General features: G+C 57.4%; 1 protein-coding gene across 3 annotated transcripts; it reads left to right on the forward strand.

Moving 5' to 3' along the window:
* The first annotated feature begins 367 nt into the window (after positions 1–367).
* On the forward strand, positions 368–23,468 carry IL11RA (interleukin 11 receptor subunit alpha). 3 transcript variants are annotated; one of them, XM_041468701.1, is made up of 13 exons: positions 368–501; positions 18,289–18,388; positions 18,741–18,801; positions 18,900–19,066; positions 19,235–19,349; positions 20,169–20,201; positions 20,589–20,752; positions 20,895–21,058; positions 21,167–21,308; positions 21,733–21,828; positions 22,009–22,108; positions 22,732–22,811; positions 22,924–23,468. In XM_041468701.1, exons 2-13 carry the CDS (start codon positions 18,289–18,291, stop codon positions 22,941–22,943), a joined length of 1,242 nt encoding a protein of 413 aa, XP_041324635.1. In that variant the 5' UTR covers positions 368–501; the 3' UTR covers positions 22,944–23,468. The 3 variants fall into 3 exon arrangements, with proteins under 3 accessions (XP_041324635.1, XP_041324637.1, XP_041324636.1); XM_041468703.1 differs by having other exon boundaries at positions 22,927–23,468; XM_041468702.1 differs by lacking the exon at positions 368–501 and adding an exon at positions 9,974–9,993.
* Positions 23,469–23,733: the final 265 nt, after the last annotated feature.

Genomic DNA, 23,733 nt, shown 5'->3' on the forward strand with positions numbered 1-23,733 from the left:
CTTGCCTCCACTCCTCCAGGATGCAGGGATGGGAGCAGGCACGGTTGGTGAATGCTGACCCCCGAGAGCACCGGGGAGGGATGTGCACTCTCGGGGGGTTCCTGAGCCTCGGGGGGACACCGGCGCTCCGGAGGGCACCGCACATCAGTGCGCCACGGTGGGATCCCCATCCCAGCGCTGCGGCCGGACTGAGAAGGGGATCCCCGGGGGGACCGCGAACCCCGGGCAAGAAGCGGGCCGCGGGTTCGGATCCCTCCCGGTCCCGGGGGGCGGCTCACAGGCAGGAAGCGTCCCGGGGTGGTGGCGGCAGATTGGCAGAGCCCTGCTCCAATGGAGCGGCGGCGGCAGCCCCGGCGGCTTCGCACCGCCTGCGCTACCGGCCCCAGCCAGCCCGGTGCGGGCGCCCCGCTCCCGCTCCCGATCCCGATCCCGCTCCCGCTCCCGGCCCGGCTCCCGCTCCGCTAGGGCCATGGACACATAGCCGCGGCGCCACGCAGGAAGGTAGGGAACAGTCCCCCGGTCCCCAGCCCGCGAGGGGAACGAGGCGCCGCCGCCCCGGCTTCGCGGTGAGGGACGCGCGGCTGCGGTCAGGCAGCTCCCGGAGCTGTTTGCTGCCCGGTGGAGAAAGTTGTGCGGGTGTGTGTGGATGTCCGTGTGTCTGTGCCCCCTCGCAAAGCAGCTGCCGGGACTTGCCCTCCCGGTCCCTCCCGGCTGCTTGTGGGTTCCCAGTGCTGCTTCCCCTTCTCCGCCCTCCGCGCCTCCGCCTTGCCCGGAGATGCTCGGGGGACTGATGTTCCTGGGCTGGGATGTTTGAGCCCCTTCCCCAGCTTCCACATACCACCCCCTACCATTCCCGATTTGGACACCCCTGCTGTCTCTGAAGGGAGTTTTCTGGAGAAAGACTGGAATGCCAGGCAAAGCGCCCCCCTGGCAGGGCCCCCTCTTCTCCTGGGGGGTCCAGGGAAAAGCTGCTCCCAATTAGGAGAGGCGCTGAGAGAGGCGCTTTCCCATGCGCGGGCGCTGGCAGGGCTCTGCCTGCCTTGTCTCTCCTTGCCCCGGGATGCTGTGTCAATCCCAGCTTGTCTGTCCCGTGCCAGCCCTGATGAGTGACCAGCCCTGGGCTGTGCCCACCACCACCCTCACCGGCTGGCTGTGTCACCCACAAGGTCCCCTCCAAGCTCTGCCTCCGGGCTGGTGAAGGCTGTCAGAGGTGTCCACGGGGCTGAGCTTGGCTTGGACATCACTGTCAGCAACTGTGACCCCACTGTGATGGGGCCTGAGGGTACCTTGTGCCTGGTCCCCATGGATGGGAAGAAACCCAGCGCTGCAGCAGCTCACAGATGTGTTGCCATGCACACAAAATGGTGTTGGACTGGCTGGCATTGGTGTCATAGCCAGAGCTGAGACTTCTGGGGCTGCCCAAGCGCCTTGTGTGCCAGGAGGTGACTGCCCCATGTCTGGCTGTTGTGTTTGCAGGAGGAGGTGGCGCGTTTGCACTCATCTGTTTACAGGAGGGCAGGTCGCAGCAAGGTTACGGCGTGTGCAGTGACATGAGGCACATATCATCCCAGCCTGGCACAGGGAAAGGATCTTAACAGGGAGCTGGGAGCTAATGGAGGACCTCCTGTAGTAGGGACAAGGATAAGCTATGGCCACAATGCCCCCTCATCACCTATACACCCTCTGCTCCACCAACCTGGCACCTTTTGGGCAGAAACAAGAGGCAATATGTGCTCTCCAGAGAGCTGCAAACCGACCTTGGCAGCCAAAGTGGGACTGGAGGTGGGGAACAGGGTCAAACTGGTGACAGCAGGGCTGTGCTCAGGGCTGGATGTCACCTGCAGTGGGTGAACAGGGTATGTGGGGTTCAGTAGGGTGGTGGGGGGGGGGCACTCCCTGGAGGCTGCAGCTAATAGCAGAGCCTGCAGGAAGGTGGAAGAAAAGCAGCTCTGGTCTTGTGCTTCCTATTCCAGGAAGAGGAACCTCACAGGGAGGGGAAAACTTGACTTGATTATATCTAATAAGCCACTTTTTCCCTGTCCCAGCAAGCTGTCCCAGCGGCGGGGGGAGGAGGATGCTTGGCCAAGTGCAGGCCCTGTTTGTGAAGGATGAATGAATGACTCATGGCACAGTGAGTCTCCCCGCCGTTTTCATCATGGCAGCAGCAGCAGTTCCCCTTTGCAGCTGCTGGGCTTATCAGAAGCTGTCATGCTGGGTGGGCACTGAGGTGGCCCACAGCTGCAGCCCACAGGTGAAGGTGTCCTGCCTCTGCTGCCCTTCTCACGCAGCTCACCTGGACCATCCTGAGTGGGGAAACCCTCATGGATGGCAACAGTGTATGGCATCCTCACCTGCCATGAACTAGCTGAGCATTCAGTTTAAACGTTTTATTTCCACTCTGCTCTTGTTCAAAGGCAACTCCAGGCTCTTCCTGCTCACACAGGCCTCAACCTCCCTCTGGTTTCCTGCCGAATGCGTTCCTGGAGAGCTTATTCCCCTATGGGTTTGTGCCAACATTGTGCTTTTAGTTCAAGACCTCTTCTCCCTCTCTGGTGTTTACCCTGCTATATTTATAGCTTCCTCATTAGGTTAAGCAAGCCAAAGGATTCTTGCCTCCTCTTCTCCCGCTGGCTTGGCTCTGGAGGAAAACCCCTTGTGAGATGCTTCCCGCGGGAGGGGCAGGTGCCGGCTTGTGTCTCTGCTTTTCTCCCATTGGAAAATTTCAGCATCTCTCACAGCTTGTTTCCCCTCCTCTTGTTTAGGCATGAAAGAGGGTGGCTCTGCCCCTGCTGAAGATATGGCCAAGGGCAGAGCTTGGATGGTATGAAAGCTCTTCCCTATAGGCAACACACGGGATCTTCAGCAGCATTTGGGATGCTGATACAATGCCAGCATAAGGGATTAGCCCTGGGATGTCTGAGTTGGCTTGCTGGGATGTTTAGAGAGTTTTTGGTTTTTCTAAGTGTTCCTGTGGTTACAACAGCGTCGCATGTGTGAAAATCACCAAATCTCTCTGGCCAGGGATGCCATGACCTTATAACCTGAGTTTCTACCAGCAGATCTCTCTGCACCTCCCAGTGGTGGTTTTCTTCTCCCATCCAGGTTATGAAGGTGGGGAAGGGCAGATGCCTTGCAGTTGTGGTTGAGTCTTCTCCAACAGCAAGATTCCCGTGGACCATTTCCTTGGAAAAAGGAAAATTCCTCTGGAGATTAGTAGCAGGTTTGCAGGGATCAGTGTGTGATTAGGAATTATCTCTCAAGTTTGACTACTTCCCAGTTTCTGAGTCACCCTGGCATGGCAGTGGGATGGGGTGAGCTTTGGGCTCTTTTGAAAGGTCACAGCACCTGCAGCCCCTGGAGCATCTGCCAAGCTGTCCAGTACAGGTGGATGGCTGAGCTGGAAGGTGCAATTCCTTCCCTCTAGTGGTACAAATCCGAGGCATGGCAGAAAAATGCTCCTCCTACTCTCGTTTGAGTTTGGGGCATCCAGGAAAAGAGGGACAAGAAATATATCAAGACCTGATTTGGCTCTGTCTTACCAGGACTGCTCACTGAGGTCTCACTGCTCTCATCTGACCAGCACAGCTTGGGCTTGCTGCAGCAGGCATTGGTCATTGCTGAAAAGGCTTTTGAGGAATTTTGGAAGAGTCTGGGCAGGGGAAGATCATGTCCACCTGCTCATGCATGTTTCCTAAAGATGTTTTTAGGGAGGACAAGGAGGCTGGAGGGACCTCAGGAGATCTGATGTGGTTGAACATGGGGCTGTCCCATGCAGATAGCAATGGCCTGCATGCAGGCAAGACTGCACTGGTCAGGAGAAGGGAGGATGCTGAAAGCACTTTGGAAATCAGCCTGGGGCTCCCCAGAGGCTGCTCAGCTCTGGTCCGTTCCTCTCAGTATGGAGACAGCCAAAATAGAAACTGCCTAATTAAAATGGTTATGGACCCACAGAGATTGCCGTGTAGGGAGAGGTGGGAAAGTTCAGGGCTCCACCATCTAATGAAATCCTTATGGTGGAAAGAAAATCATTTGGGCATCTTCTGGTTTATTTCACCTCCCAAGTGAAAACAAGGCATGCCAACCCATGTTGAGAAGCCAGCACTGATGGCACACTGAGGGGAAGAAGGGAAGGAAGAAGCTTCCAGCTTTGGTGGACCATCATCTCTGCAGCTGTCTGGGGCGAGTGTTCTGGCCCATTGATGTTGAGGAATGTTGTGCTCAGCTGTAGCTAAGTGTCATCCCACCTTGGGGAGCTCCAGACAGGGCTTGGGGCTGCTGCCTGCCATCCTGCTGGGGGTGTGGATGTCCTCACAGAAGAGCACGTGGGAGGCAGTGGGGCTGGCACAGCATCCCTGGAGCCCCCAGGCTGGCGTGGCTGTGCCTGTCCAGCTGTTTCCTTTGGCTTCCTGTGCTTTCACCATCCCCTTCCTTTGGGACAGAAGGCTTTCATCCTAGCCAGACCAATAGTCCCAAAGGCACATCACCAGTCCCTTTTTTATGAAGGTTGGCATGGGCATCAGTGCCTTTTGAATTCAGTAACATCATGAAAGGCGCAGTTCAGCCCTTATCTTCCTGCAAAAATAGATAGGGAGAACCAGAAAGGGTTCTGTCATGAAGGGTCTTCGTTGTGTTCCAGCCCAGTGCCGTGCCAGTGTTGCGACAGAGCTCACAACAGCTGTGCTGCAACAGCCCTGCAAAGGTCTCCAGGGATGGCCCGGCCCAGTGGCCCAGAGTGGTTTTGCAAAAGCCGCTGTCACGCAGGGTGCCCAGGCCAGCTGGCACCTCTCCAGACTTCCTTACAGGGCCAGGGCCAGCCCCCGGCTGCTGGGGAGGTCTGCAGGAGTCTTTGCTTTCCATGAGTTTTGCCTGAGGCCTCAAGGCTTAGGAGGAGGTGGTGGACCCAACCAGCTATTGCTCCATCCTTGTCTTGCAAGGGCCAACATGCAGCCCCGGGGGTTCCTCAGTGCTTCGGCTGCTTTTGATTTTTTTAGCTCCTGCAAGGCTCCCGCTGGGCTGTTTCATGGCCCCCTTGAGGCTGCTCCACCCCATCCTGGCTTTGAGTTTTGCAGCTTCATGGCTGGAGCGTGGCTGTGCCAGGGAAGGCATCCGTTTTCTCTGGCCTCCCTGATCCTGTGCCTAGCTCCATTTCCCCTTTCCAGCTGGGAGTGTGCCCTCAGTCTTTGCACCCCAGCATACAAAAAACAGTGGACATAGCAAGGAAGATGAGTGCCTCCATTTCCTGTGCTGGCACAGGGAGCAGTCAGTGTGAGGGACTGGTCTCTCAGAGTACCTTGACACAGCTCTTGATCTGCTGCACATCCACATTCCTCCTTCCCAGCTTTTTGCAGATATGCACTGGGCTGTCTGGCAGCTCCTGAAGCTGCCTGGTTGGCCCTGAAGATGTCTTGGAGAGCTCTGAGCTCTCAAGGCTCTGAGGCTTGGGCTCAGAGTGGTTCAGGAGGATGGTGAGATGCCCAAGCTCAGACGGAGCAGCAGTGGTGCTTACCCTGTGCCTGGGATGCATGAGGGATGGATGAGCAAGGCATGGTCTGTGGGGAAGCACCCCTGGGGTGCTGCTCTAAGAATGGAATGGTGCTGGGGCAGCGTGTCCTGCTGCATCCCCAAACTATGTCCCCATGAGACATGTCCCCAGCAGGGTGCTTGATGGTGAGCTGTGCATGAAGAACTTTCTTCCTCCAGTGCTTGGAAAGGTCTCTGAGAGCTTTTTTCACCTATTTTCCCCACCTATCAAGGTCAGAGGGACTGTACAGCAGCATTTAACCCTCCAATGATATGTGAGGGACCTCACATTTGCTGCTGGCAACGTGGCTGCTGCATCTCCATCAGCAGCAGCATTTCAGGGATGGCAGCAAATGCCTCTCTACCATCCCTCACCACAACCAGAGGAGGGTGGAGCAGAGCCAGAGGCAGCATTTGCGGCCAGCTCTATGAATTTCCAATTACCAGCTCGCTTTGCCACTGTGTGAGAGGTTCCTGCACCTAATTTTTGGTGAAACGATCCATTTTTCTCAGTAATTTAATAGCGTGGGCAGGCTGCTTGCTGTCGGAGAGCCAGCAGCAAGCACCGAGGAGCCTGTGTGCCGGGCTGCCGGCCGTAACCACCTTCCCTGGGCGACGCAGGAATGCTGACCTAATAGAAGAGACATTTAAAGAGGAGTTTTGGAGAGCAGCTCAGCTCAGATTCAGCTCATGCACATGGCTGCTGATTGTAGCAGGGCCTCTCCATGCTCCAGCAGGTCCTGAGGGCTGGCATGGGCAGTGGGGGCATCCCTGATGGGAGCCAGGCACCAGGGCACGAGCCATGCCAGCCATCAATTGGCACAGTAGTTGCTTTATTTTCTGGGAAAAAACAGTTGCTTCGGGGTGGGGGGGGGCCATCACAAGTTGTGAACTGAGGCTGGGTTCAGCGCCCGGCTGCGGTTCTCCCAGGCTGGAAAGCCATCGCGTTTTGCGCTTGACATTTTCCAAATGAGATGTTTTGATTTATTCTTTTTTTTTTTTTTTTTTCCAATTTATTTTATTCCCTGCCCCAAGGTAATGTTTGGAAGACAAATTTAGCTCGATTTAACTCAAACCTTTTTTAAAAAGTAAAACCACTGAAAACTAAACAAGGCCTATCATTTAGAACAAAATGTTTTGGTTTTCATTTTCCTTTTGGCATGAAAAACACAAACTTCTTTTTTTTTCATTTGCCTCTTGACCTACAAACAATTTTACTATTTTCTTTTCTCCTCTTTGTTCATTCCCAAGACCACATTGTGCATTGTGGCCAGGGAACAGGAGAGCCCTGGTGCTGTTCCCAGTGGGATGGGGGTCCCAGGGTGGGGTGCCTCCCTGTGGAGACCAGAGGAATCTTGTAGAACCAAGCAGGGGCTGCTCTCCCTGCTGCCAACACTGACTCAGCTGGGAACTCCTTGTGGAAAAGGGAGGCCCCTGGTTGTAGTTCTGTTCCAGCTCTCTCAGGGGGATATGAACCCCTCGGCAGGGCAGAGCTGTGCTGCGGGTGCTGTGCTCTGCTTCTGGGCATCCCCACTGAGAAGGGCGAGCTCTGGCATTGCCTTCTCTCCTTGTTTATTCAGGTTTAAAATTATCTGACCTTCCCCTGCTCAGACTTGTGCAAACACGGCTCGTCCGTGGGCAGGGAGCTCCTGCTGGCCTCAGGGGAGCCCTCTCTGTACCCAGCTTGCGGCGTTACTGTTCCCTCTGGATGGGTCCCCACGAGGACCCGGGTGCTGGGGGATGGTGGGGCTCTCTCCTGGCAAAGACAGCTCTGGCCGTCCATCAGCACACAGTTAATCCTCTGGTGAGAGCTGCCAGAAGACTGAGTGCCTGGATCAGGCGTCTCTGAGCTGGACAAGGGGTGGCTGCAATGCTTCCATCCCGGGCAGGAACCCATGTATGAGACAGCCAGCGATTGTTTCCCCAGCCTTGACCCCCTCCACTCCCTGCCAACCCAACCGTGCATCTTCCACCCTTTGCCAAATCCCAGCTCTCCGCTCTGCCCCAGCCTCACCGGGAGTCAGCCGGGCAGGGAGCAGGGAAGGGGTGATGGGGAGCAGCACCGTCTCCAGACCCGGTGCAGAAGCAAGCACCCGACTCATCCACCACCTGATTTTATTTTATTCCCCTCTCAGTGCCTCGCTGCATACCACAGCCGTGCTTTTTATAGCCCCCAGCTGCAGCCTCGGCGTGCTCCCAGCCAGCTCCCCGCCGCAGCCCTGCTCACTGCATGCCAGCAGCCCCGGCCAGCGGGGGGATGGACAACATTCCCGGGGTCCCTGTGGCGGTTCAGGGAGCGCAGAGCATGGGCTGCGGAGGAAGGCAGATAATTAAACCCTAACCCGGAGCCACGCTCCCGTGCCGGCGGGGGCGTTTCCAGGGCCGCATTTGTCACCCCCCGTGGCAGCCGGCACGTGCCGCGTGACAGCTCGAGGCCGAGCGCTGGTGGCCCGTCCCTCGCTGTCCCCTCTGGTGCTGCCCGGGGCTGGTTCCAGGCAGCCCGAGCCACCAGCTCCTTCCATGAGCCAGCTTGCTCTGCCGTGGAGGGGGTGCTGTGTCAGCGAGAGGGGGACCCCCGCCAGCCGCTCCACCCCCCATTGCCCCCCAGCCTCTGGCGGGTTCACAGAAGTTACAGGGAGATTAGAGGTTCCTGTCCACTCCCCGGGAGCACTTTTACGAGCATCTGGGGCTCGCTGCTGCGTTTCCACTTCTCACAGCCACTTCCACAGCTGGGATGCTGCTATGGGATCTGGAGCGAGGAGGAGGAGGAGGAGGAGATGAGGTATGAGGCTGTGCTGCAGGCTGCGTGCCTGGAGCACCCCTTTGCTGGGATGTGGGGTTTGCAGAGCAGGGGCCGGCAGGCGGGGAGCGAGCATCCTCGCTGGGAAGCAGCGGGGGGGCCCGGCGCCTCACTCCCCGGGCTTTCTCCAGACGTGATTTCACCACTGCGGGGAGGGAGCGCAGCCAAGGGACAAGCCCTGCTCGCCCCGGCGGCACCCGGTTCGCTCGCTGGGGCCTTAGTCATTTGGGCCGTGGCTGGGGATGCGATGTGCCTCGGGTCCCCGTGGGGCAGGGGGACGGGGACTTGGAGAGCCTGTACAGGCAAAGGGAGAGGGATGGGGGCGGGATGGATGGGGAAGGGGGGCCTTCCAGGCTGGCAGCACAAAGTCCCTCCTTACTAGGCTGGGAAGGGGGGCAGAAGGCAGTGGTGAAGCCAGATGTGCGCTGGGCATCTCCAGCTGAGCAGGTGGGCCGGGATGGAGCCACCCTCACTGAGCTGATGCCTGCAATTGCTTCCCAGCCTCCTGCTGTGACTTTCCAGAGCTGGACATGGCAGCATGGAGAGAGAGGTGATGCTGTGGAGGGGCAGCATCCTGCTTCAGGGGTGGATTTGGGGAGATATCCCAAGGAGAGGGCTTCTCCAAAGGTTTTTGGGGTCCCTGGGAATGGGAGGATCCCCACGGGACCCTGCCATGTCCCCCTTGTTTTGCGTGGGCACAGGGTGTTGGGTGCCTGTGAATAATTTGAAGCCTTGACCAAAAGACCATCCAGCTTATTTTACTTCCAGCAGGGAGGCAGGGAGAGGCCAACCAGTGGAGTAACAGTGGTGCTGCCATGTGGCTGCTGCCAAGGAGCTGGAGCCTGGCAGCCTTGGCTCCAAGCAGGCAGGGCAATGGACAAGGGAAAGCAGAGAGCTGCAAGGGTGATAAGGAAGGGTGCAGGGGTGGGTTTTACAGAATCACCGCTGTAATGTTGACCCAATATGGGTCTCTGTAGAGGGAGACCCTGCCAAATCTGCTCCCTCCTGGAGACAATGAGTTTCAGTCCATGAGGGATGGGGTCTCACTGAGAGCACCTCAGCCCTTGGGTGAGCTGGGGGTGGCTGGGGGGGCTGTGGGAAGGGGGAGTTGATCGTGCTGCCGGCCAGGTGCCGAGCATGACGGGAGAGGGGAAAGCCTCGGAGACTCGTTCTGAAACAAGGCTGCCCTTTTCTTCTACTTTACGACTGCATTTTAATATCCACAAACATCCCGCCCTCCCCGGGCTGCTGCCAGCAGAGCCTGCATCGCCTGCGCTTGGCCTGCCGAGAAACCCCGGCCAAACCCTGGGCCCCAGCGCAGGGGAGAGGATTATTTTTCCCCCCTCGTTTTTTTGTAAGATATGTTTTCTATAGCTCTAATTGGACGGGCTTGAGCCCCGGCCAAGGCAAACACACCTGCGGGAGCCTCACTTTACAGACCCCATCTGCTGTGTCGGGGGCTCTGCTCCCCACACAGCCGCTGCCTGGCCCCTTTATAGGGGAGGGGGCTGCTGGGGTTGGGGGGGTAGGACCGCTCCCACGCCAAACCACTGAGCAACCTCCGTGGAGGAGGAGAACCCACCGAGGCGGCGCAGGGAGATGGTGCAGAGGCAGCGGGGGCACCCGGCAGAGCCCTGTCCCACAGCAAGATTCCAGCCCGGCGTGGAGCTGAGGTATCTCTCCCCTGCCAGTGCTGCTGTGGTGGCACAGGGCTCTGTGCCCACCAGGGTGGGATGCTGTGGGTGGGAGGTGCAGCAGGTACCAGCAATGTTTTGCCTTCCTGGGGTGGAGAACAGCATGTTCATCGAGGGGTTGCAGTCCCCAAAATCTGTGTGTGCCTGGGGAGGGAGGATGTGGGGGTTCCCCAGCATGTTGGGTTGTGTTTCGGGCTACAGGACCACCTACCCAGTGAAACCTATTTAGGGGCTGTTCTGAACAGCAGACAAGGGACATCAGCATTCCAGGCCACTCCAATGGCTTGCACTGACATCCGAATCCACACTGAACTGAGCTTTAGGTACTTCTTCCTGCAAGTGTTGGGGCTTCTTAGCTAGGCTCTTCCCCTTCCAGTTGTTTCAGGGTCTACCTCCAGTGCCCCCATTACCAGCAGGCAGAGCAGTGCTGGCACTCTTATGCCAGGATCTCATGGGCTGCACCTCATATCTGTACTTAGCCAAAGGCAAGAGAGCTGTTGGGGGTCCCTGGTTCATCTCCTCTGGGACCGGGGTGCATACCCTGACAGCACGACGTGTGCCAAGGAGCAGCAGCACACTCAGGTGTCACCCAGCACGTGGCTCATCCTGGAGTACATTTTTTCCTCCCTTCCACACACCATCTAACAGGGGTGTGCAGGGCACAGTGCTGTGCCCCCACTCCATCCTCGGGGGTGTGTCAGCACACCATCCCTTCCTTCTCCACCTGCCCTGCAGTCACGCAGCAGCACCGAAGAGGCTTCACTGCTGCAAAAAGCGCTCCTGGTGCTCAAGGTGCTCCTCCCGGGTGGAGCTCTGGCACCCACGGCACCCTCTCCCCTCTGCCTGGTGCTAGGGAGATGCTGCCTGCAAAGGGTAGTACCGTGTTTTCTTGGGGTGCATTGCCACACACACCCCCCCAGTGCACCCAAGTACTTCGCACTAGCGCTGCTGACTTGGAGCAATAAGAAGTGAAGCGGCAGCTTAAAATAGAAAGGTAGGATCCAGCCTCACCTAGGCCTGCTGTCTCACTTCAGGTGAATGGGATGAGCTATGGGGAATTATCCAGGCTGGAATGTGTCTCTCTTTCCCTCTGGCCAGGCCAGAGGATCTCTCTGTGCATGGGGGGAGCTTTGGGGCACAGCCGGAGCTGTGGCAGTGCACAGGGCAGCTCAAGCATTTCGTGAAGAATTTTAGAGCTGTCCTGGCCTCCAGTCAGAGCAGGCTGCAACGGGAACATTTCGAAATTCTTTTGGATGAGGAAAATTCCACGGGCAGCCCCCCTCCAGAGAAAGTTTGGGATGGCTGAAATGTTTGGAGCGAGAGGCTGCTTGCTTTTGTTTACTCTGAACTATAACATTGGAGGGGGGGAATCCAAATGAAAAAAGAGAGACAATAGGAGCCTGTAAACAGAGCTGGCCCCGAGTGAGGCTGGGGCTTCTCTCCAGCACTGGGGAAGGAGATGTGTCAGCACACTCACTGCATGGCCCTGCTTTCCCCCTCTTGGATACAATCACACTTAATCTTTCAGAACTTGGCTGGGTTTTTTTCCCCTTGCAAAAAATGAGCCGGACGGTGTTTTTCCAACCTTCTCAACTTAGGCAAGGCTCAGCCCCCATCTCCTGGCCCTGTACTACAGCCCCCATGTTTTCCCCTTCTTTCCACTTTTTGCCACGTTTCCATCTCCTTTTGGCTTGGGCACGCCATCTGATTGGCTTGGGAAGCAGTGTGGTGTGGGAGCATGGATGCTGCCCTCAGTGAGGTGTTTTCCCAGCCTCTGTTCCTTCCATGTGCCTTGCAACCAGCTGCCACCCCTGAGCCACCTCCACGTGGCAAATTTTATGACCTCAGAGGTCTGTTCCAACCTTAATTATTCAGTGATTCTATAAAAGCAGGTAGGGTTGACTCCAAGCTTGGAGAAGACAGGTCATGGTTATCCCACCAGGTGAAGGAGACTGGCACCATTATCCCCACATCACACATTGTTGGGGACCTGCAGTTTCTATCCCCCTGCCCCTCTCCCACAGGGACACTGCTGGTGGTGTACAGGAGGTTAATGGGACGCCCTTTGCTGGTGGCTTTATTTGGGCCACCCCTTGCTGATGGCTTTATATGGCTGCCCAGGTGGTCCTTAATGACTCCTGAAATCCTTCTCTTGCCCAAAAGGGATTTTGTTTTGCAAAAGGAGTGACAGCAAATTGCTAGCTGGGGGAGCATTTGTGTAAGGTGAGCTGTTTATTTTGGCCCCGCTGCGTTTTGGCTGACCCATGCGCCTTCGTGCCTCAGGGATGGAGCTGAGCCTGATGGCTCTTGGGCTCTGGCCAGCTTTGGAGCAGGGGGAGGGGAGGGAAGGGGGAGCATCGCCTGTGGGGGATGCTGTGGGGCCCTGCTCCTGATCAGAGTTCCCAGCCCCAGGCTGGAGTTCATGAGGAGCATCAGAGGGAGCTGGGTGTGCCTGGGGTGTTCACAGGTATGTACGTGTATGTCTGTCCCCTGCATTTGTGGATGCATGCGCTCTTGTATCAGCTCCAGGGCCAGCTTATGGGGAACTTTGTTCTGGGAGGTGCAGATGGTCCCGGGGGAGCAGGCTGCAGGCTGGTGCCCGGCTGCTCTGCCGCACTGGAAGCTGCATGCTCACTTAATTCTCTGCCAGCCTGGACTGAGCCCAGGAGCAGAAAAATGTCCCAAATCCCAAAATGTTCCTGGGACAGGAAAAGCCTTTCCCACCCTGCTGTAATCACAGGGTGGCCCAGCTTTCTGCTGGCAGGTCCCACCCCTGTCCCCAGATCCAGCACTGTGCCCATCCCTGTCCTGTAACCATGTGCCAAGGACAGTGGGGATGCAGCACCCCCTCCCACCAACTTGCATGCCTCCACCCTAAAAATAATCTCCAAGCTGTAAAGAAACCCACCAGCACTGCAGCTACAGCGCTGGTAGGTGTCTTTACAGCCGGGAGATTATTTTTAGGAATGTCTCTGGCACGTGGCTTTGGAGAGAGGAGTGTGGGGATGGGGATGGAGAGGGGGGCGCCCCTTCTCTCCCCCCTTGGAATGCAAGCTCTGCCAGCTGGCACAGTGTCAGGGCTGCTGGCTGCTAACAGAGCCCTTGCTGTTTTGGCCCTTGCCGATGCCTCCAGTTACAGCCGGGAGCCAGAGACTTCTTCCTGCAGGATGGAGCAGAGGAGAGCGGAAATCAGGGTGTTGGGGTGAGAGTTTCCTGGCTGGGGTAGGAGCAGAGCCTGACCTCCGTGGGGCTGCTGGCACGCTGAGGTGTGTAGGAGCCCCAAGCACCAGCCCCAAGCACAGGGACTGCTGGCAGCTGCTGGCCCCACAGAGGAGAGAGGTGACCCTTGCGTTATGGAGGGGTTTGGGCTTGGCTTTGGACACCAGTGGGGCTGGGGTCAGCTGGGTATCACCAAGGGGTTGGTCTGGTTTGGATGGAGATGTGCATTGTATCTGGCTGTGGAGATAACTGGTTCCCTGGACAACTTAGGGGCTATCACTGTGTTTGGGCTGAGCTGGGGTTAACCTTAAGCCAGGATTGCATTTGGTTTAGCCCCACATTTGAACTGTGTAACCCCATGACTGGGTTGTGCTGAGGTTAACCCTGTGTTTGAGCTGAGCTGTGGGTCAACTCCACTCCTGAGCTGTGCTGAATTTAACCCCACACTAGCATGGCATAACCACATGTTTGACCTCTGCTAGGTCCAGCCTCACATTTTGGCTGAGCTGGGTTTAGCCTCACTCCTGGGCTGGGCTGAGTTTGACCACACATTTAGACTGCACTGGATTTAATTGTCCTCCTGGGCTGGGTGGAATTTAATTCTTCTTCTGGGCTGTGGGGCATAATCCAATATTTGAGTTGCCCTTAGTTAAGCCCTGCATCAGGACTGTTCTGGGTTTAGTCCTATGTTCAGACTGTGCACAGGTCTTATGGGTCTGCACTGGCCTCACAGGGAAAGACTCCAACTGGTTTTACTGGTTTAACTGCGGTAATTCCAGTGCACTGGGGTTGCACTGGCTGCAGCTATACATGTGTGTGTTCTGGCACAGCCCAGCATGCATGGTACCCCCCCCCCCCACCCCACACACAGCAGGCATGGGGGCCCATGCACCCTACTGAAGTGGTGCAGAGGAAAACAGCCCTTTTTGAGGTCCCCAAGGCACTGGGGACTGGGATAGGGACAGTGCTCAGAGCATCACCCCCATGGTGCCCAAGGTGGGCAAGGTATTGCCTCAGTGCTTTCTGGTAGTCCTGGAGATTGTGCATGGCCCTGGTGGCCCTGGTGGTGGTGGGGGACATGGTTCCCTCCAGCACCCACTGCTGGGTTTCTCTGGGCACCCAGGGAGGGTGCCAGCAGCATTTGGGGGTGGCTGTTGCAGGGAACCATCCAGCAGTGGGGCTGATGCTCCCCTCACGGGCACACGTTCATGCAGTGATGGTGGAAGTCAACAGTGCTGCAGGGATGGGGTGATTCCAGGGCCCTGGGCAGATCAGCAGCCACAGGGATGTACTCAGACCATGCCATGGCTCCTCAGAGCGAGGCATGGTGCTTCTGCAGACCTGTCAGGTACAGAGGGATTATCAAGGCACAGCTCCAGAGGCACATTTCCCTGCAGGGAAACAAGGAGAGGGGAATTCCTGCAGTATTCTGTGTTTCAGCGTAGGACATTCTTCCTACAGCAATCACTGGCAGACAGGAGAGTTTGTAGCACAGGGCCAGGGATGCTCCCCCAGCTCAGGGGATGCTCAGAGTGGTGCCATCTCTGGGACATTAAAGCCAGCTTTGGGCCTCTGCCCATTGCTTTTTGCAGGTGGGTGACTCCCACCAAGGCCTGGCACAGGGTAGGCAGAGCTGCCAAGTGCTCTTGGGTTATGTGCCATATCTCTGCTGCAGCAATGCTGCCCCTGACCACCCTAGGAAGAGGTTAAGAGGCACCCCAGCTTTCTGTGCTCAGTGGGGAGCATCCCAAGTCTGCACACTGCCATCTGCAGCCTTGAGGCACTGAGGCACTGTGTCATCTGCTTCTGTCCCTGTCCCCATCACCCAGCTCTGTGTGCAGCCCATTTGCTTTGAAGAGCAACTTCAAATGAAGCAAAAAAAAAAAAAAAAAAAAAAAAAACAAAAAAAAACCCCAAACAACAAAAACCTAAGAAAACAAAACCCAATGTCTTTCAAAGCACTGAACACAATGGAAAGTTGGCTTCCCCCAGGAATCTCTGCTGGGCTGTGCCAGGCCACGGCAGGGCATGGCACAGATCAGTTATGCCAAGGGAACTGTCACACCCGATGTGGGCATTGGTGCCGGTGCACATGCCCATGGTTTTGAGGGAAGTTTTGGCTTATAGCACTTCAGTTTGCATGCAGGATGGGGCTTATGTGAGGACTTCTCCCCACCACTGCTCAAAAACTTTTGCATGAGCTCAAATGGTGCCCAGCAGAGCAGCAGGATCAGGGAGGTATGGAGAGTAAAATTTTACATTTCTGGCTCACACCCACGGGTGCCAGAGCCTGCCTGGTCAGCCTGGCCATGCCAGTGACAAGAGCATCCCGTGCTGAGGGAGCAGGGTCCAGCACTGCTGCCCTTCCCACCAGGACCAAACCACACCCCCGGGCTGAGCTGGGTCCCTCTACCCTGGCTGTGGCAACGGGATGTCACCCAGCCCCGGGCTGGCGGCAGGCGTCTCTCTGGCCAGGATTAGCATGAAGGGAGGAAGAAAAGCTCTGATTGTTCCCTCTGTCCCGGCTCGGCTCCAGGACCACTGTGCCGGGACTCTGTGTCCCCAGAATGTGTCACTGCTGGTGCAAGCATCAAGGGATGTTTTCTCTGCCTGTGTGCCCATCTGTGGGGTTGTGGAGCCACCAAGGAAGGTAGGCCTGGCCACTCACATGCTTGTGTTCATTTGCACGCCTGTTTTTCCCTTGGCCAGGGAGTTTGGTGGCAGAAAATAAGGGGATCCTTTCTGGCCAGGCTGTCTTGTAGCACCTGGCCCCCTGCCCTGCTTCTGCACCTGGGGCAGACGAGGGCTCTGGGTCTTCTCCGGCTCTGTGGCTCTTTCCTCTTTTGTTTTTGGCCTTTGGGCAGGCAAGAAAGGGCTTGCTCCTTCTCTCTGCAGTGATTCTGTGTCCCCAGGGATAGTTTTTGGCAGTGCTCATGTGGGTCATTTACTGAGTCAGCATGTCTGGAGGGGCTGCCTTCTCACACTGTGCTGGCAGGGGTGCCCCTCTGAGGGAGCTGGCAGGGGAGCTCTTCGGGTGCTGGGGTAAGGATGGGGAGCTCTGGGAGGACCCTGGGACAAAGGGTGATGAAGGGTGGAAGATGAGGACTGGCCATCAGGATGAGCAGTCTTAGGGTTAGGTTCAGTGTTAGAGTTAGGGAGCACTAGGGTTGGGGTCTAGGTTAGTGATCCCTAGCCAGGCTTAACCATTAGGGTCGTTATGGAGATGGGCTGGATACCCTTTGCAGTGTTTGAATGAAAAACCAGGGTGGTCATGAGAAGAAATGGTTTTACTTTTAAGCTATTTTTCTCTCTGTATATTAACACACTCTCCCTTCTTCCTGACACACACACATACACCCACTCCCCTTCCTCCTCCCCCCAGAACTATTCCTTCACTCTAGCCCACGTGCTTTTTGGAGTTATTTTTGGTTCCTGCTTTTAAGAAAAAATACACTCATTTTTGTCTTCTTCTTTTTTTTTTTTTTTTTCCATCACCAAAATATTTTACTTTCAGGCCAAATGTTCCCAGTTACTTACCAGCATAGTTTTGGCAGAGACTTTTTGACTGATATTTCTTGGGAACATTTCTAGGGTGGTTTGGTAGGAAAAGCTTATGACAGTCTCATGAAATTATTTACATTTGGGGCTTGTGTTTGAGGCTGCCTGGCATGCTCAGCGCGGGGTTGATGTGGGGTGCCGCACGCCTTCCCCCCTGCAGCAGATTGCCTTGTAGCTCTTGCTTCCTTCGCCAGGCGGTTTGGTCTGTGGCCATGGGCAGTCGGCCACAGGAGGGGAACTGGCTGCTGCTCTGGGGTGCCTTTGCTGGGCTGGAGCAACCCTCCCTCTACTCTGTCAGCTGTGCAACCCAGGGGGACGCAGATTTATGCCTGCAGATTTATGCCTGCTCTTGGGGCTGGCAGGGAGCTCACTGCCTTATGTGCCCTCAGCCCCTGCCTGCAGTTGGGAGCAGAGCCCAACAGTGTGGGTGTAAATAAACAGGCCTGTCCAGTTGTGAGGGGTGGGCAGAGGAAGTCTTCTAGGGAGAAATCATTCATTTCTGACTGACAGAGACCGTGTGGCACTCCTGGTAGGGATAGTGTGATGCTGGCCAGGACGGATGCCCTGGGGTGATGCTTGCTGGCACAGACAGATGGGGCTGGGATGGACAGGGTGAAACTGGCTGATATGTCCTGCTGATGCAGGACTCTGCAGATGGGTCTGGATGCTTTAGGGTAGTGCTGGCTGGCACAGAAAGAATGCTGGATGGGGTGGGTGTCGTGGAGCACTGCTGGCTGTGATGGACAGGGTGACAGTGGTAGGGCAGGACAGGGCAACCCTGGCTGTGTTGGCCAGGATGGCACTGGCTGATGTGCCCACAGTAGTGTAGGTTGGGATGGAAAGGGCACACATCCCTGCCCCCGCATCCCCTGCCCCTCTCACTGGTGATCACTGAGTGTGGGGAAGGGATTTCAGTGCCACTCTCCCACAAATGGAGACTTACCTGGACCAGCCTCACAGTGGGTGCAGGCAGGGGCAGTGATGTGAGATTCCTACAACCTGAGCTACCACAGCCCTGCTCTCCCTGTCTGTGTGAGCCTGTTTAGATCAGATTGCTGTCACCTGCCATGTAAATACAGGCCAGAACTTCTCCTTGGTCTCTTCCCACCCCAGCTGCACGTGCACAGGTCTCTGGACCACCCTGGGGTTGGGAGCCAGCCAAGGTTCCCCGCACAGGATTGCAATGGCAAAGAACCCTTAATCCCCCCAACCCACACAGCCCTAAGCTTCTGGTCAGTGTTTGCCCCCTGTGTCCCTGCTCCAGGCATGGGAACTGCTCAGCAGCCAGGAACCAGCTGTGACTGTGGCACAGACACTGCCAGATGTCCCAGCTGGGATCCTGGGATTCAGTCCCTGTTCTGTCCCCAGCAGGATGGGATGAGATGAGAGGGAGATGCAGGAGCCAAGGCCCTGCAGGAATACTGTGGGCTGTGGACTGTAACAGCTGCCCCATTGCAGGGAATAACACTCTCTCCTCCCCTTGTCTGCCTCCTCCAGATGCGCAGTTCCATCCCAGGCCTGGGCAGGGTGATGGTGTTCCTCGCAGCAGCCCTGGCATCAGCCTCCTTTGCAATCCCTGAAGACTGGGGAGAAGAAGGTGAGACCCCCACCAAGCGCCCCCCCTGCAGCACCCCTCCCCATGTCCCAGGCAAGAGGACCCTGAGGGCACCCCATTTCCCCCGGACAGGAACAGACCTACCAGGGCTACGTGAAACACAGCCCTACATCCTGCAGTGATGGCCAACCTGTGTTTCTGCTCACTGCCCAGCCCCGACTGGGACAATTACTAGTCATTACTAGGCCCCTGTGGTGGTACCTGCATGAAGCCAGGCCCCATAGCCAGTGCCCGCTGTGGGATACAGCCCCAGGGGCTCCCCACCTGCCCCCCCAGGCCTGGCGTGGGGTGGTATGGAGTGCTAACACCCATCTGGGAATGTGTGTCCCTCCAGGCGTGCAGTATGGACAGCTGGGGACCGACGTGACCCTGTCATGCCCTGGTGTCCGTGCCAGGTAAGACTTTCCCGTGCACATCAAGGGATCTATCCAATGGGATGGTTGATAGGGTGGGCCTGTCCTCTCACGCAGCCTGCCTGGTGTCTCCTCCTCAGCTCACCCGTGCGATGGAGGCGAGCAGGGGCCACGGCACTGCCAGAGGGCTCAGCCATCCAGCAGGGATCCCTGGTGTTGCTGAGCACCAGCCTGGCCTCCGCGGGAACATACAGCTGCCATGGCGAGGACGGCGGCCTCCTGCACAGCGTGTCCCTGCGGCTGGGCCGTGAGTAGCATGCCTGTGAGCTGGGCTGTCCTAGGGGGAGTGGGGGGCCTGCAGCCCTGCCAGGGGATTGCCAAAAGGGGGCTTGGTGTTGACACAGGCATCCCTCTGTGCTGGATGGGCTCTGGGATGGGGGACTCCTCGCTGACTGCTGTTTCCCCCGGACCCCAGACCTGCCTGGAGTTCCCTTTGTGTCCTGCAGAGCATCTGACTATGAGAATTTCTCTTGCTCCTGGACCTCCAGTGTGGATACCTTCCTTCCCACCAGATACATCACCACGTACAGGTGAGGTATCTCCATAGGGCTTGTTATGGTGTGAGCTCTGGGTCACAGCCAAGGATAACCACCAAATCCATCTGGCCATCCCACACATGCCCTGGGTTCACCTTCTGCCCCAAGGACCGTGCTGCACCCCAGAGCAGGTCCTGTTTTGGGGTGAGCAGAGCACCAAGCCTTGCTTGCTCTCAGTAGGGGTCTCAGCAGCACTGGAGGGCTGTCAGCTCCCTGCTGACAGCTCTGCCAGCACCAGAGGGGCAATAATAGAGAAGCAGGTCATCTGCAAGCCTCCACACCCCAGCATGCTTTGGGATGAAAGGAGCCCTGACAGCATTGCTGCTTCTAATTATCCCTGCAAGCCAAATTAGCAGGAAGCTTTGAAGTCCAATAGAGCTCATAAAGCACAGCCCTGCTGAAAGCTGCAGGAGCCGAGGGCTTGGTGGGGAGGGGGCTGAGTGGAGCATCGGGGGCTCCACAGGGAGGGGGAGTGGAAGCATGGGATTTGGCAGGCTTTAGGGGGAGGGTGAAGCCAGGCTCTGGGGAGCTGCTTTTATCAGTGTTTTTGCTTCTGTGTGATGAAATCCCAGGCAGGGAAGGATGTCCCATTTCTTTTCCCTGGGATTGCCAGCTCCTGCTGCCAGGCTGTTCACTAGAAGAGCTGGACATGGTTTTAGCTCTTTCCCCCATGCTGTCACATGTGTATGTCAGCGTGGGAGTGTGGGGCTGCTTTGCAGTGCGGCTCCTGTCCCTCCTCTGGGTCATGGTGGGGTTCACTTTCTACTGCCCCCTCATCCTAATCATCTGCTTTTCCATCTGTCTCCATGGCAGGAAGAAATCCCTGACAGGCGAAGAAAAGCGGAGGTAGGACTGACTCCCACCCTGCTCCTGCTCCCTAGGGACTGGCCCCCATCCCAAAGCCTCTGCTGCTGTCTTCAGCAGGGACCCCAGAGCAAGAGCTGGGGGTCCCCATCAGGGGGCCAGCTACTTCCCAGCTCCCCTGGGAGTCTGGGAGAAGAGTTTGCCTCAGGGATCTTCCCAGGCAGAGTGTGGAGCTGGGATGAGGGTCCCTTCTGTCATGCTCAGAGGGATATGCCAGACACTGGAAGGATGAGTGCAGCTGAGCCTGAGGGGCTGCCTCTTCCACCCGGGTCTTGGCATGAGGGTCTTCCATGGCACCTCCTTGGCAGCATTTGGAAACTGCATGGTGGGTGGGTAGGACATGTCACCGGCCTGCCTCCCTGTCTGCAGGAACAAGAATGGGCACGTGGGGCTGTGCCTGCAGGATCCATCCCGCCCCGGCACCTGCACCGTCCACAGGTCAGAGTTCTGGAGCTCCTACCGCCTGAACATCACCGAGGTGAACCCCCTGGGCTTCAGCTACCGCCTTCTTGATGTCACCATGCAGGCCATCAGTGAGTCCCCTTCCATCCACCCATCTGTCTGTCAATGGTTTGTCCATCCCTGGGCAGTTACCTGTGGGTGAGAGGGGGGCACCCTACACCCCCGAGCACGGCAGTGTGGGGTGACAAGGGCTTCCTGTCCTTTCCCACACAGTTAAGCCAGACCCTCCAGAGGGCTTGGTGGTGGAGCCCGTCCCCCTGGCCCCCAGGCGACTCCATGTGAGCTGGAAGTACCCTTCCTCCTGGCCAAAGGAGCCCCACTTCCAGCTAAGGTTCCGGCTCCAGTACCGACCCGTCATCCACCGTTCCTGGTCCGTGGTAAGTGTGCAAGGAGAGGCAGGGCCAGCATAGGAGCAGGGTGTGCATTGGGCCAGGGAGAGGTGCCCCTGCCTGCCCCACAGCTCACCTCCCCTCTGCCTGGCACAGGTAGAGACGGTGAACCTGTCTGAGGTTATCACAGATGCCTTCGCTGGGCTGGAGCACGTGGTCCAAGTCAGTGCCAAGGATTTCCTGGATGCAGGGAATTGGAGTGAGTGGAGTGCTGAGGCCCGGGCAACACCAGTCAGAGGTGAGAGAGGGACAGGCTGCAGCCCTCAACAGCCTACCACATTGTGTCATCCCTCCCCAAAGTCCCTCCAGAACTCTGAACTTCCCCTCTTCAGTCCCTTCCCCATGGCACTCATTCCCCCAAATATCAGCCAGAGTCTCAACTCCAGCGCCACTTAAGGTTGGGAGGCAGAGCTGCACTAGGACAAAACTCCCCAGATCTCCCAGCCCTTGTCAGCCTGCAGCTGTGCTGATGCCCTTTGGGGATTGCCCCCCACAGGCTTGGGACAGAGAGGGGCTTCCAAGGCAGCATTAGCACCTCAATGGCACCCTTGGGCTCGTGGGACTTCTGGGGCACAAAGATACCCTTCCACACTCCTCTCTGTGGGTCCCTGGGGTGCTGCATATGCTTTTGGTGAGTGTTTCTGTCCCTTCTGTCCTTCCAGACCTGGCCTCCACAGCAAGTGAAGAAACCACTACAGATGCCAGACTGGAGAGCCTGGCTGAGGAGCCCTCCCAGGCTCCCAACCCTGAGCCCATCAGTGAGTAGAGCTAGGGTGGCGGGCAGGAGGGCCATGTGTGTTGCTAAGAGCAATGGGAGGGATCTCTTGCCCCAAGCCCATGTGTGGCTGGGCTGTTGGAGTGTCCAGGAGCTTGCCATAGGGTCCTCTGGGTGCTGGGGACAGTGACATCCCTCAGCTGTGACACTTTCTCTGTCCCAGATCGCAGTGACCCCTTGGAGAAGATGGCCGTCCTGGTGTCACTTGGGATCTTTGCCTTCTTCATCCTGGCTGCTGTTCTTGTCATCACCATCCTCATCTGGTAGGCTGGGTTTGGAGAAGGAGGGGCTTTATGATTGCTGTCCCCATCCTATCCTGAACCCTCAGCATGGAGTGCCCTGTGATCCCCCAGCCCTGCGCTGGGGTTCCTGCCAAAACACACTTGATGCCCTGTGGGGTGGTTTATGCTCCCCTTGCCCCTGTGCCACACCACTGCCTCTTCCCAGCACACCCATTACTGCCTGGGCTCTTTCTAACGACCCCAGATCCAAGGGACCCTTCTCTGAATCCCCTCAAGATGCTGCTCCTTCTAATATCCTCCCAGAGGCTCCTGCTGGAGAGTCTCACACTCCAGAGTCAGCACAGACATCCCTCCATGTGCCTTTGCTCCCTGGGAATCCTGTCCCCAGGTCCCCCCTGATTCCCCCACCATGGGATCTCCCTGCCACGCTCTGGCTCTGCTGTCAGTCCCTGTTCCCATCCCAGTCCTGTTCCATCTGGTGACCAGTTCCTGCTGTAGCCCTGACCCGCTGGAGAGGTTAAGCTGAGCTGGGCACAGTTAGGCACAGCTGGATGGAAACACAGCAGGATCACTGGGAATCTGGGCAATCCTGATGCTCAGGGAGGCTGCTTGGGGTCTTCAGACATCATTGCTCTCATCCCCAGGCTCCGGGTGAGGAAACATGGCAAGGACAAGACCAAACCCAGCTTTTTGGTTGCTGCCACCCACTTGAAGGCACTACCAAGTGAGTCAGGTTGCAGGGTGGGGAATGGGGGGGAATGTGGGGCAGGGAATGCGGAGCATGGGGCAGGTCAGTGTCTCCAGTGTCCCCCTTGACCTCCTGTCCTCTCTCTCAGCAGAAGCTCAGATCCTGTAGTGAGCCCTGGCCGATCCCTGCTCCCTGCACCCGCTTGCCCACGCGTGGGACTTGATGCCACTGGCCCCCAAGGACCCCACGCCTCCCGGGTCACCCCACAGCTGTGGACATTGCCGGAGCCCCCAACACCCTGGGGTTGCAGGATGGATCCTAAGGAGAGAGGCTCTGCTCTCAGGAGCGTTGGACTGCCTGAGCCCACCAGGAGCCAGCTGGAGTCACTTTAGGCTCAGGGTGACAGGCCAGCTCCACCTCTGAGCGCTGCTAAACAAATGGGGATAAGACACTGAGCCAGCCCCACTTCACTGCCTAGTGTTGAGGGGGACCATGGGTGTAGGCTCCCGGGGGTGCTGGGCATCAGTGCCAGACCAAGGGGTGCTGATCCCTGCCTGTCACCCCCCACCAGCTGCCAGCAGGCAGAAGAGAACACCCCCTGCCCCTCCCCTCTGCCCCAATCCCCCGTGCTGTGGCTGGACGGAGCAGAGATGCCAATAAAGGGGATATGCCAATGCTATCATTGGCACTGTCCAGGCAAAACCCCTTTGCAGATGATGCTGGGCCAAGGGAGGGGTGAGTGCCAGCTTGGGAATGGTCCCTGCAGGAGGTGCACGGACAGCAAGGCTGCCTCCCAAACTTCAGCCCTCTCCCCAGGTGCATGGAGGGGCTGAGAGAGACCCAAGGCTAAGTGCCAGAAGAGGATGCAGACACGCAGCTGTGTGGGACATCTCCCCTGCCCTCACCAGCATGACAGCTGAGACAGGACCCTCTGCACAGCCCCCCTTGCTGTGCATGT

This window comes from Pyrgilauda ruficollis, unplaced genomic scaffold (genome assembly GCF_017590135.1).
Source record: "Pyrgilauda ruficollis isolate IOZ18807 unplaced genomic scaffold, ASM1759013v1 scaffold228, whole genome shotgun sequence".
NCBI classification, from domain to species: domain Eukaryota; kingdom Metazoa; phylum Chordata; class Aves; order Passeriformes; family Passeridae; genus Pyrgilauda; species Pyrgilauda ruficollis.

Excerpts from the sequence above, each read along its gene's own strand:
- IL11RA (XM_041468701.1), top strand. The coding sequence starts at position 18,289 with ATGCGCAGTTCCATCCCAGGCCTGGGCAGGGTGATGGTGTTCCTCGCA. Across the intron at positions 20,202-20,588 it reads ACAGGCGAAGAAAAGCGGAG|GAACAAGAATGGGCACGTGG; the intron begins GTAGGACTGACT and ends CCCTGTCTGCAG. Across the intron at positions 20,753-20,894 it reads TGTCACCATGCAGGCCATCA|TTAAGCCAGACCCTCCAGAG; the intron begins GTGAGTCCCCTT and ends TTTCCCACACAG.